General features: G+C 42.4%; 1 protein-coding gene across 3 annotated transcripts in view; it reads right to left on the minus strand.

The window, feature by feature from the left end:
* Positions 1-14,035, minus strand: part of LOC147011838 (myosin-11-like) — a 115,819-nt gene that overhangs the window by 1,712 nt on the left and 100,072 nt on the right. For all 3 annotated transcript variants that reach the window (XM_085857218.1, XM_085857216.1, XM_085857215.1), the window contains exons 36-40: positions 12,537-12,625; positions 12,213-12,336; positions 9,828-10,036; positions 8,224-8,332; positions 5,457-5,629 (exon numbers count right to left, since the gene is read on the minus strand). In XM_085857218.1, the coding sequence (XP_085713344.1) occupies positions 5,457-5,629; positions 8,224-8,332; positions 9,828-10,036; positions 12,213-12,336; positions 12,537-12,625 (704 nt within the window). The remainder of the gene's footprint in view (positions 1-5,456; positions 5,630-8,223; positions 8,333-9,827; positions 10,037-12,212; positions 12,337-12,536; positions 12,626-14,035) is intronic.

Genomic DNA, 14,035 nt, shown 5'->3' on the forward strand with positions numbered 1-14,035 from the left:
ACAAACAAGATGTTGAGATATAATTAATTACTGTAAGCATGTAAGAGTACTCATCATGAAAACTCTCTAAAATTAGAACACAACAATGAAAACATAACGCTGATAATACTGTGAAATGAAATCCACTTCTCTGGAAAGACTGGGGGAGGTGCATTCCCTGGAATTCCTCAACTTCACTACTTGCCATAACCTTTCAAGGGAGGATCATATTACCAAACTACCATGAAAGGCTAGTCGTTGTCGAGGTATTCTCCAATGGAGCCAAGACGTTCCTGAGCCACAATGAGCTCATCCCATTGTACAAGGCTGTCTTATGGGGAACCATGGAGCAGGGTTTCCCACTCTGGCCTGATTCTCCTGCTTCCCACCTTGCTCCTCTTGAGGTGGTTGAAAACAAGGCCTTCTGCATCATCGGAATCACAAGGCAAGAGTGTCCCAGGGACTGTTACTCTCCCACTGGCGATGGGTTGATGGGCTATTTTTTAAAAGCTTGCATCTCCTAGTTTTGCTCCTCCTGCCATCTCCTATCACTCCACCCCCCCCTCACCTCCCACAAGCCACTCCAGGTTTCACGCTTTCCTAAAGAACCCCTCACCTGCTCACCCTCCCAAAGCCCACGTTAATTGTCTGCCTGCGTTTATTCGTTCTCTTATTCTCCCGATTGTGGAATACTCTCCCTATATTTGTTTAATAGTATGGCATCACCTCTTTCAAATGTACTGCCCATCACTACCGAATGTGCCAATTCATGATCTCTTCTACACACACGGATTCTTTCCCATTCCCTTCCTCTATGGGCCATTGTTGCTCGTTTTTATGTTATGCCTCCTCTCCTTCCTGTGTACGTCCACCCCAGATACCTTCAGGTAGTTTGTGAAAATGCTACCCTTTGTAGTTCAGCTCCTCCATGAACCTATAGACCCTTGAAGAAAATATAAAAAAATTGCAACAAATTAAACTATAATGGCATTCGGTGGCACACATACCTCCGCCAGACTGAACAGTTTACGTTTTGTATCCCACCGATAGGCCGGATCTGCATCCGGACCTGAACCAAAATTGAATCCACTTGATCTCGTCACCGAACCAACTCATCCACCTAGTTTTGTCAAAACTCGTCCACAACCTTTTGAGATATCATGTTATGTATTGTTTTTGATCCCACCACCTCTTAATGGTGAAGAATCACTTCATGAAAATTTTTTAATTCATATTCGCATCCAGATCTTCACCGAAATCGAACCAATTTGTCGTTGCAACATTCCCAAGCTGTCCTCCAAGTTACATCCAAATCCGTTCACAACCTTTTGAGATATCATGCTGCGGATCCTTTTTAGCCCCATCTCTCAATGGTGAAGAATCACTTTAAAAATTTGAGTGTCCCGATCCTCACCAAAATCGAATTAATTTGTTCTTGCCAGACACCCAACCTCTCCACTAAATTTCATCCGAATCTGTAACTTTGAGATATCCTGCTCACAGATAAACAGACAGGCAAACAAGTCGGTAGGCGGACATGGGTAGTCGACTACCCAATAGAACCTGACGTGATGGGCCCGTTCGATGGGGAATGACTTGAGGATTAAGCACAAGAAAATTCATGATTCAAGCTTCAAGGGTTAATGCTGCAGATTGTTTTTTCGTTAAAATACCCCCACATTGAGGTTTTTCAGCCGTTGCTAGGCAACAGAGGGGTCCACAGCAACGGTTCTTTCTCTCGCATAACTAGGACATACCATGAACCTACCATACCAGTTTCATGTATATCTAACTCACAGTCTCTGAGATATAACGAACTTCATTTTTTATTGTTTTCGACCAGAGTTCATTTAAAGTCTATCTTCTCCGACAGTTTTCATAGGATCCGGCTGGAAATTTTTGACAATATGGCTGAATGTACTGCCAACAGTCGCTCGTGGCCCGATTTTTGAAAAAAATAATTTTTATGATTTTTCAAAAAATTTCAAAGTCCCGTTGCTAGGTAACGGTAGTGTCCATAGCAACGGTTCTCATTTGCACACAACTCGGTCATGGTATGAACCTACCAACCAAGTTTCATCGAAATCGCCATTGTATTAACGGAGCACGGGACCAAACAGAGGGACAGACAGACGAACAAGCCGGTAGGCAGACATGGGTAGTCGACTACCCAATAGAACCTGACGCAATGGGCCCGTTCGATGGGGAATGACTTGAGGATTAAGCACAAGAAAATTCATGATTCTAGCTTCAAGGGTTAATGCTGCAGATTGTTTTTTCGTTAAAATACCCCCACATTGAGGTTTTTCGGCCGTTGCTAGGCAACGGAGGGGTCCATAGCAACGGTTCTTTCTCTCACATAACTGGGATATACCATGAACCTACCATACCAGTTTCATGTATATCTGACTCAGTCTTTGAGATGCAACGAACTTCGTTTTTTTATTGTTTTTGACCAGGGTTCATTCAAAGTGTATCTTCTCCGACAGTTTTCATAGGATCCGGCTGGAAATTTTTGACAATATGGCTGAATACTGCCCACAGTCGCTCGTGGCCCGATTTTTGAAAAAATTTTTTTATGATTTTTCTAAAATTTCAAAGTCCCGTTGCGAGGCAACAGTGGTGTCCATAGCAACGGTTCTCATTTGCACACAACTAGGTCATGGTATGAACCTACCAACCAAGTTTCATCGAAATCGCCATTGTATTAACTGAAATCGCCATTTTAAATACTGAGAATAAGGGAAGAACAAATCTCAAAAAAAAATTTTTAATTTTTGTTTTTTTCGATTAGATCGACGACCCAACAAACAGACAAAGCCGGTAGGTGACATGGCTGCTTGCTCTAGATGGAAAGCTGGCCGACGCGACTCGCCGATATTCATGTACATGCTATCAATCAATTTAGCACAATAAATATGATCATCACAGCCCTCTTAGTTTGCGCCCAGAAACCCGCCTTGTGAAATTTCAGGCATGTTTCCAAAGAGACTCTAATAAATGGCAGCCCCGGTAATTCCATTTATCTATCCGCTAAAGATTTTATTTTGTTATATGATGCTGTAAGACATTCTCCTTGGGCACAAAAAAACAGGTCCCTCGGAGGTCCAGTTTCGGAGGTATTGATTTTTTTTTGTGCAGTCCACAATAAGTGTACGATGTACGATAAAGTATTTTAGCTGTTGCTAAGCAACGGAGGTGTGCATAGCAACCATTCATTTTTGTGTACATGCTCGCCACATTGTACACATTTCACCCAAGTTTCATCAAAATCAGACTCTTTCTCTTAGTATAGAGATATTCGCAATTCACAGTTTCTGAAATGTTCGACATGTACTCGCCCAAAAATCTATCTCCTCCTACAAATATTTTTTATTAGGGCTGAAAATTGGCATGAAGGGAGTTAGATAGATTGCGCACAGAACTCTAAGCTTCGATTTTTCGATTTTTTTTTGATTTTTTGACAACTTTAAAGGGCCGTTGCTAGGGCTCGGGGTCCCATATTTGAAAGCACACGATTCCCAGAAATATTGGTCCTACCTACCAAATTTCATTGGAATTGGTTGAGTGGTTTATCCCCGAGGCTTGATCAAAGTTTCGCAGACAAACAGACAGATGGAAATGTCCAGAATAAGGGTGCTCTAAGAGCAGCCAACAGACAAAGTGTGAAAACATGACCTCTGTCCACCTTCAGTGGCAGAGGTAATAATAATAACAATAGGTCACATGATGAAAATTTGCACGGAGCAGTGGCCATGTAAACATCCTAAAATCCGACGGGGGGAAATGTGCATCCGGAGACGGAGAGAATACCTTGAAGAAGTAATACAAATTTGGTTGTCGTGATTATACAGGTGGTGGACAAAAAATGGAAATACCTGGGTAAATAAGTGACACCAAGCAACGGCTTCCACACAGGTGTGGCCCATTTGTTAACTAAGCAAATAACATCCCAGTCGGCTTTGGGTCATGTATAACTCGAAGGGCACTCTTCAACATCACGATGTTGACAGATATGCCTCTGTCACATTAAAAAAAATCTGGCTGCCGAACCACGTGACCGATGATGTCATCAATTTCCCCCCCGCCCCCCATACAATTTAGACTTAGATGACCCTCAAACATTTTCAAACTCATCGGATAAAGCGTTTGACGTATGCAATTATGACGTCGCAACGAAGGCACCAATGACATCATCAAAAAAAATCATACTAAATTTCCCATGGGGAGTACTTGACATGTGCCAAGTTTAACTTTTTTTCCATGGAGCAGTTTCTGAGATACAGAGGTCCAAAGTTTTTCCTTTTTTCCAACCTGGCTGCCACATCACATGACCTGAAGCATCATAATTATCATGAAAACATTCCACATGAGTAGTTGCACCTATGATGAAAAATTTGTGTAAATCAGATAAGCAGTTGCAGAGAAAACAGAAAACTAGCATGTACGGAGATAAGGAGATGGGGAAGTACGGACGGACAGACAACCCGAAAACTTAATGTCTCTGGCGACTTCGTCAGCGGAGGCATAAAAATTCTGCACAAGTCTGTTTGCCTTTAATTATGGCTCGCATGGTTGCAAGAAGAGACCCACCCAATGCCCCCATCCACAGAGCACGTGTGGTCACCCAATGGTTTGATGAGCATGATACTGATGTCATCAATTTGTTATGGCCTTCTCAGTCACCAGATCTGAACCCAATCAAGCAATTATTGGATATTCTGAAACGATGCCTGACACAGCATTTTCCACCTCCATCAAACAGGTGTGAGTTGATTGACTTTCTCATGGAAGAATGGTGCCGCATCCCTCCTGCAGCATTCCAGATGCTGGTGGACTCTATCCCACGACACGTACAGGCCGAACGTGGTGGCCCAGTGCCCCATTAAGAGGCCTTACATTGGTGTTTCCATTTTTCTTGTCCACTACCTGGACGTACGAGCTTAATTACGAGTGTAAACAACCATCCAGGATAAGTTTGAAAAACCATTGTGATTTTGAAAAGCTCTTCGGTTATCAATACAAATTTGTTGGGTTATCAATATTAACGAACATAGCAAACGGCGATTCATCAATGTGTGTGCTTCAGATGGACGTTAAACTGTGTTCCATCTGGCAGTATTACTTAATAGACAATAAAGATCCCACGGCATCCTTCGCAAAGAGAAGGTGAAGGCACTCTCAACAATTACAAATTATTCTTCTATCCTACAGGGTGCACTGCATCAGCGGCACAGCTGTGCCCCCAGCAAATAAAGCCACCCATAGCCAGGTGCTGCAAACGAAATTCAAAGAAGCATCGCAAACAATTACAGTTTACATGTAATTGTTTGCTACATGCACAACAAAAGGCCACTTGAGAAATTCTGTTTCAAAGCAAAGCCACAGATTTGGGAATGTGCACCACAAATCTGTCATTATCCATCATGGTAAAAAAAACTAGCTTCAGAATGGAATGTTAAAGGGGGTGTGCTCACCTCATCTTGCTTTTTAGAGAGCTCAATTCACGACCCATGGTGTCGTTTGCCTCGGTGGCTTCCTCCAGCTCCCGCTGCAGCTTGCGCCGTCCAGCATTGGCACGGCTCGCCTCTTCTTCCATCTCCTCGAGTTGTCGCTTCATTTGCTTCAGGCGAGCATTTCCCTTGTCTGCCTAAAACACGACCATTTGGACATCCATCAGGAATTTTCAAGAGTAACTAACCACAAAAACATTGAGGTGGTGATGAAACAGGGTTGCCAACAGTGAGACGACATTTGTGCTCTGACGAAGGGTTAACATCAGAAACTTCAGCTTCTCCTTGCTTCTCATGGCTGTTAGTGTACCTTGATCAACATCCTGTTGAGTTCATGCAAATAAAAAAAGTCAGAAGCTTTGATGTACAGTGCCTTCAGAAAGTATTCACACCCCTTGACTTTTGTTACATTTTGTTTTGTTACATCCTAATATAAATTTAAAATGGATTAAAAAAAAAAATTGTCACCAATACACACAAAATAACCCATAATGACAAAGTGAAAACATGTTTTTAGAAATATTTACAAATTAATTAAAAATGAAAAGCTGGAATGTCTTGTGTCAATAAGTATTGAAGCCCCCCCCCCCCCCCGAGTCATTACTTCGTAGAAGCGCCTTTAGCAGCGATTACAGCTTCGAGTCTTCTTGGGTATGTCTGTATCAGCTTTGCACATCTGTATTTGGGGATTTTCTCCCATTCTTCCTTGCAGATTAGCTCAAGCTCTGTCAAGATGGATGGGGAGCGTCGATGAACAACAATCTTCAAGTCTTTCCACAAATTCTTTATGGAATTCAAGTCTGGGCTTTGGCTGGGCCACTCGAGGACTTTCACGTTCTTGTTCTGAAACCATTCCAGTGTTGCTTTGGCTGTATGCCTGAGGTCATTGTCCTGTTGGAATGAAAATCTTCACCACAGTCTATGGTTTTTTGCACTCTGAAGTAGGTTCTCCACAAGGATTTACCTGCATTTGGCTCCATTCACTGTTCCCTCTATCCTTACAAGTCTCCCAGTCCCTGCCGCTGAAAAGCATCCCCATAGCAATGATGCTGCCACCACCATGCTTCAGTCGGGATGGTGTTAGTTGGGTGGTGAGCTGTGCTTCTTTTTCGTCAGATGCAGCACTTTGCATTCAGGCCAAAGAGTTCAATTTCCATCTCATCAGATCACAGAATATTTTGCCTTGTGCTCTCAAGAGTCTTTCATGTGCCTTTTTCAAACTCCAGGTGTGCCGTCATGTGCCTTATTCTCAGGAGTGGCTTCCGTTTGGCCACTCCCCACAAAGCCTAGATTTATGAAGTGCTGCAGAGATTGTTGTCCTTCTGGCAGGTTCTCCCATCTCAGCCAAGGAACTCTGTAGTACTGTCAGAGTGGTCATTGGGTTATTGGGTCACCTCCCTGACCAAGGTCGTTTGTGCCCAGGTGCTCAGTTTGGTTGGACGGCCAGCTCTCGGAAGAGTCTGGGTAGTTCCATATTCTTTCCATTTCCTAATGATGGAGCTCTCTGTGCTCTTGAGAACTTTAAACACTCTAGAAAGTGTTATACCCTTCCCCAGATCTATGCCTCCTAACAATTGTATCTTGGAGTTCTACAGACAGTTTCTTGGACTTCATGGTGGAGTTTCTGCTCTGACACGCACTCATCTGTGGGACCTGATATAGAAAGGTGCGTTTCTTTCTAGATCATGTCCAACGAATTAAATTGACCACAGGTAGACTCCAATCAAGTTGTAGAGACATCTCAAGGATGATCAAAGGAAATTGGATGCACCTGAGCTCATTTTGGAGTGTCATAGCAAACGGGTTCAATACATATTGACGCAGGACTTGTAAAAAGATTTTACATTTGTATTGATTGTAAAAAACAAAATTTTTTTACACTTTGTTATTATGGGTTATTTTGTGTAGATCGGTGACAAAACAAAAAAAAAATTAATCCATTTTAAATTCATGCTGGAACACAACAAAATGTGACAAAAGTCAAGGGGTGTGAATACTTTCTGACAGCACTGTACTAACTTACATTTACACACACCTCAGCTCTCAGAACTTTGCATTTACTCTCAACTAACTTTTCTGTGTGAACAGTGCATGTTTCCAGGATAATTGTCAATCTAGCAGATCATGAACCATGCTCGACACAGAGCGTCAGTGCTGCTGAAATTGTTTATATGGCGAAGATTTCAATGCTGGACGTGTCACCACTCCAACTCAGGAAGTCAGGGCAGGAATTTGTAATTTGTTCAGCGTGCCAGCGATAACTCGCCTACTCTTCTTAAAGGAATTTGTAGGATCTTTAACGTCCACCAACAAATACCAGCAGATGGGATGCCCAGTTTAACGCCCATCAGAGGGACAGCACATACATTGATGAAGCACCCTGCATGTGGAACACCACGGTGACAGTTTATAGCTGAGTTGGGATTCAAACCCAGGCTAAACAGTTTTGAGGCAAGTGTGCATACCTCTAAGCCATCCTGCCAGCCCTAATCTATAAGGGGCTAGGTATACATCACAGACATAGCCTCAGCGAAGGGGTTAAAGATAATTATGGATAAATTATAAATAAATTGCACCTAATATTTTACCATAAAATAGTCAGTCAAGTTTTTCAACAGCAAAACCTGCCACTGTCATGGAGGTGCTATTTTCACTACTTTGAACAACCAAGAACTAACAAAGCAATGCTACACTGAGAGATGACAAGACCGACCACTATAAGACTCAATACCTGCTCCTTGTGCTGTTGAGCCTGGCGCCTTTCATCCTCCACCTGCAGCACCATGTCCTTCAGTCTCTTATCAGAGGAACGTAACTTCTTGCTGAGTGTGGCTCGATCTCTGGCAAGCACACAACAATTTACAAAGTGAAGAGGTGTTCTTCAATCGACCACAGCTTACAATTTAGCCTGCTGCATATTTCAGATTCCAGAGCCAACAACGATCGAGTCGCTCAGCCTGATGATGTGCTGCATTTTAAGCCAAAACACGCAATGCCATTAATTTACTCATCTGATCTTGGGTTTGATATAAAAATGTTGCTTATAGTTACATTATTCGTAAGATGATAAAACCTTCAATAGTACAGCAACATACCATTTTGCTGATATTAATGAGAGGAGGAAGAAGCAGGCAAGAAAGCAATAAGGTTGTATTGGTGTGCCAGGCTGTGCAATCCATAGATCCTAAATTTTCAGGGTTCTGCTTACCAATCAATTATAGTGTCCATGGAGACTGAAAATGGATAGAATGTCCAAAAGGTGGGAAATTTTTTTTACTGAGCCTCTCACCAGTCACAACAGATAAATAGCAGGGGCTGGCAGGATGGCAGAGCAGTATGCACTTGCCTCTGAGCTGTTTAGCCTGAGTTTGATCCCTGACCCAGCTCGAAACTGTCGTGCTTGTGTTCCGTGTGCAAGGCGATGGATCAATGTGTGTGCTGTCCCTCAGATGGACATTCTAACTGGGTGTCCCTTCTACCAGCATTAGTTGGTGGATGTTAAAAAAGGTGTCCTTCGTGAAGAGTTGGCGAGCAATCTCCAGCACCCTGAACAAGTTACACATAACTCCAAGCCACAGGAGGGCACTGCATCAGTGGCACAGAGTGCTGCAGGGCACAAAGGTATTATGCTTAAGCTCTGAAAAGCCAAACCTCAATTCCTGCCAACCTGGTCTTTCAAAGGATCCCCTCAGGTGGATTAAAGGTCCTGGTGATACCTTCAAGATACTTGTCATCCACTTTGCATAAACCCCGAGAGCACAATTTCCTTGTGGTTATGAGCAATGATGTGGTGTGTATGGCATTGTGAAGGAAAATAGATTGCTTACATACATCCAACGACCATTGGACATACCTAATTAGTTGCTAGTAACTCACAAAATGTGGAAATGCCCTTTGTCATGTTTGGGAATTGAACTCGTCATACGTTTAACTAAATCGACACATTTAATAAATGGGGCAAGTACTGTAAGATACGGCAGATGGAAATTTGGCCGATGGCTGTTGTGGAATATTAGGTGTATTCAGGTGTTTTATATATATATATATATATATATATATATATATATATATATATATATATATATATATATACATATATATATATATATATATATATACATACACATATATATATATCAGACCACGGTTGAGACGGGATGATTGTGCGAGGAGGGATATCAGTAGGGTGGGGGTGGTTTGAGAGTGGAGAGAGTTGGCTGAGGACAGGGGGAAGTGGAGGAATATCATGGTCAAAGCAAGGTTTGGTACCATTGGACCTCACCCCTTTTAAAGGGAAGAGGAAGAGAAGAAGAAGGAGATGAATATTTCCCTTACTTTGCTTCCTGTTCCAGCTGTTCCTCAAACTGAGAAATCTTTGCCTCAAAGGCCAGTTGGTTTGTTTTGGCCTTGGCCTTGAATGAGGTCTCAAGCTCCTGCAACTTTGCCGCCAGGTCTTTGTTTTGCCGCTCAAGCTGCTGTCGGGAGCTCTCCGAACGGTGCGCGCTGCTCCGTTCACTGGTCAGTTCTGCAGTAACCTGCTCCACCTGTCACAGTACAACCGTGCGGGATCTTGATCATTCTCAAGCTATTCACCAGCAAGGGCTACACATGCAGCACTGTTTTTGTTTATGGGTCGCATCCTCACAGTATACAACTAACTACATCAACACAAGTTGTTATTGTGTATCGTTACGTCTGACAGCATGCAAGCTCTTCCATGAGCCTTGATCATGTATATAAAAAAATAAAATGAAACAACTAGAGCGGCTCTCTTCGACCGATATGCCTCCACCCACATTGTTACATCATAATACATACTTGTATCAAGTTTGATTTAAATCCTTTCAGATGTTCTCGCATATCACATTTTTACCTGACATCACCTCTGACCTTTGACCTCTTGACCCCATAATCTAATTGGTTCATTTTTTACATCATTATACATACTTATGCCAAGTTTGACTAAGATTCCTTCAGCTGTTCTTAAGTTATCGTGGTAACGAAAACCAATCACAGATGCAGGGACAGCCGGACGGACAACCTGAAAACATAATGCCTCCGGCAACTTCATCAATGGAGGCATAAAAATCAATGACAATGCATTTTATTACAACACTGACAATTGTCTAACAAGGCCATTTAAATTTGCAAAATATGACAAAATATGCAACTTCAAATTAATTTTTCTTTCACATTAATACTTTGCTATTTCCATTACATTCATTCAGATTGCTAATGAGACAAGTTTGCCGCATCAGTTAGAGGATGTTGATGTTAAAGGAGGAGCATAAAATAATCCAAACACTGATTTTGAATTTAAGAACATCATTTGGGTCACACCTGTGAGGGGCACTCAAAAGTTATCAGAATGAAAGGGCAACATTTTATATTGTGTTCAGTATAGTGACTCTGACATCAATCCATGAGCTCCATTTGCACTTCAAACTGTCTATGCCAGTAAAACAAAAGTTTTCAAACGCATGGCCTCTTCATGCCATGCATGCTATGTCTCTTTATGTTATGTTATGTCTCAGTTGTGTCTCAATTGCTTCAGACAGTTCCTTGTCATTAGAAAAATGGCAGCCAAGCAAGTGAGACTTTAAATGTTGTGGGGGGGGGGTGCGAGACAGGTCTGGGCTGAACAGTAATGGGGAGAGAGGTGATCCTGTTGCTTGAAGGCATAATCACGAATGGCAGTCTGCAAAAGATGGACTTGTGCACAAGTGCGTTGAGTACAGGAGGGATACACATTTGGTCAACGTCCCTTGGTGTTTGTCCTTGATAGCCTGGTGAAAATCTTGCATGAGGCTGGCATAATACTCCCCCTATGCTTGTAGTTTTATAAGACAGATTTTCAGTCAATCAGCAGGATCCCGTCAGAATATCGAGACCATTATCTTGTCGGTTCAGTACTGGGTGCTAGATTTACAACGTACTGGTGATCCTTTGTGTTTACATTCCATGGATTCCATGACCTCAGCAGTGAAGCCAAGTTTCATAACTAGTTAAAAGAGTTGATAAAGTCATAGGGATCTGCATTGAAAATTTTGGAAGCTTGCGAGAGAAATCCAGACGATGTTGTGGACTTTGAGCACTAAGGTTTTGGGATAGCCATCTTGCTGAGACTTTGTACGAGCCCAAATGTTTATGGATAACGGTGAAATTTCTGCCTTGAGCAATTCTGCGTTCTGTAGATATTTTGGTACCCTTTACATGATGTTCCGCCATGATTAATGCTTCGACTTGGACCAATACTTTGTGGATCGGTCGCATCCGCCAGCCATTCCGACCTGGGGTCATCTTCAAGGGGACTCACATCCATGCTTAAAGTCAGCCACCTCCTTTCGCTACTGTACAATATGAAGATCCATCGTCACCATACACAACAACCTTGAATGAAGATTTCTTTGGAACCACACCATCATTGCATAATAATTTGATGACACCTTGATGCTCAATTATGCTACAATCCATAATTGTATGATGTAACAAATGTCTTCCTATTACATTCTGAAACAACAATGTATGAAGTTAATGAAACCAATGGCATACATCCAAGTTTACAATTAGCAAAAGACCATGACTCTTGTGCACCAACAAAACCCCATTCGAACACCCCTCATATTTCCTGATTGGGATGCATGTGAAGGCTGAAGGTGACAGGACAACAATGATGCAGTTATGCAAATCATGGTCATGTGTGATGCAACAAATGCATACTTGGCTCATGGCCTTGCGGATACGATCATTGAGAAGATCACTGGCACTTTGTTCTTCCTCCAGTTCTTCTTCGAGTAGGGAGATGCGAGACTCCAGCTGCCGCTTCTCCTCCAACGTGGCTGACCTGCACACACATGTGGGAAGATATGTATGCTCTTCACTATAATCGTCCAAGGACTTATATCGGATAAATTTTATATTGTAGTATCATCGAAGTGTTGTGTTGTTTTACTATAATTTAATTAACAGTAGTTAAACCCAAACAAGTAAATCAACCATTCAGTCAGAGCAGAGTACACGTGCATTTGTGGACTAGATGCTCACTTGCTGGTGGCATTGCTCAACATCTCCTCGGCTAGCTCATCGCGTTCTTGCTCCGCTTGTTTCCGTTGACGCTCAGCTGTAGCCAAATCCTGGTAGGTTTAGGTGTGAAGAAAATGTAAGCCCACTGTGATTTCATCAAAAACGTGTGGAGGATGGAAGAGAGTGCATGTGACATACAAGTGGTAGCTCAGAAGGCGTAATTAAGGCAATGGTTTGTAATTGCATGGGAGATGAGTTTCTTCTGAGAATGGAGCTTCCACAAAGAACAGAACGAGCAAAAACATAAAATAATTTAATTTGCATGCAAATAAGGTACAATGCAGAGCGTCCGTACCTGGTCCGAGGGGTTTTCCATCTCCCATCAATCTGTCATGAATTCTGGATACAGCTTTGTGCCCAATTTTTTTGAATGGCTGCCATATTGCCAAATCTTGGACACTTTTTGCATGATTAACGACATTGCTCCTTGACGAATGCATCAAGTTAATAAATCATCTTTTGTGACCGCTTGTGTGTGGTCTTTTTTTGAACTGTTTTGGTAACTCTCAGGGATGAGACTCAACGAGCAATTACCTGAGGGAAGTACCAGGCTGGTAGGACAGCCTAAAGGTATGGGCACTGCCGTCTGAGCTGTGTAGCCTGGATTCTAATCCCGAACAAACTATAAACTGTCATCCTGGTGTCCCGAAGGAAGGGCGAGGGATCAGTCAGTGTGTGTGCCTTCCCTCGGATGGATGTTAAACTGGGCGTCCCGTTTGCATGCACTACGAGGTGGACGCTAATGATCCCTCTGGTGTCCTTCACGAAAAGAAGGCGAACTATCGCTGACACTGAACAAATCACAAATTCTTGCTTAAACCTATGGGGCACTGCATCAGCGGCACAGCTCCACCCCCAGAAAATAATGCTACTCACAATCATGTGCTGCATACGAGAAGAAGCAGAAGAAGAAGAAGAAGAAGACAATACTAAGGGAGATGGAGGTAAGCTGAGGCAGAAGTGCTCACTCAACCCTTCCTTTACAAGCTATAAATTATTTCTACAGCAAATTGAGAAAGAACCAAAAAAGCTAAGGTAAGTCAGGAAGTTAAAGACGGGAAGAAAGAAAGAAAAACAATCCTGGAGGATGATATGTGTGCCTGTGCACTGATGATGAAAAGATTATAAAAGTTTCACGAAATCCAGAAAACAATCCATATTTTAAAAAACGAACATACTTCTTTGTCTTCTCTTCTCTTCCACAAAGTCAATAACAGGAAAAAATAAAATTTGTGATAAAGCTTTTCTCTTTCAGAAGGCTTTGCTATTAATAAACTGTGTAATAATCATCGTCCGTCGCAACGCCTCACAGATTGCTAGGGTGACGTGCTGTTGTTTCCCAGGACAAATACACCCGGTGGTACCCATGTGCTCTTCAGTCCAAGTCAGAACAGGAATTTGGAATTTATGGTGCCGGCGATATCACAACCGACTTGTCATCGAAAGACGTCAGGGGATAT

Source organism: Eptatretus burgeri, chromosome 15, assembly GCF_056783735.1.
Source record: "Eptatretus burgeri isolate ZD-2024b chromosome 15, Ebu_testis_v1, whole genome shotgun sequence".
Classification (NCBI taxonomy): domain Eukaryota; kingdom Metazoa; phylum Chordata; class Myxini; order Myxiniformes; family Myxinidae; genus Eptatretus; species Eptatretus burgeri.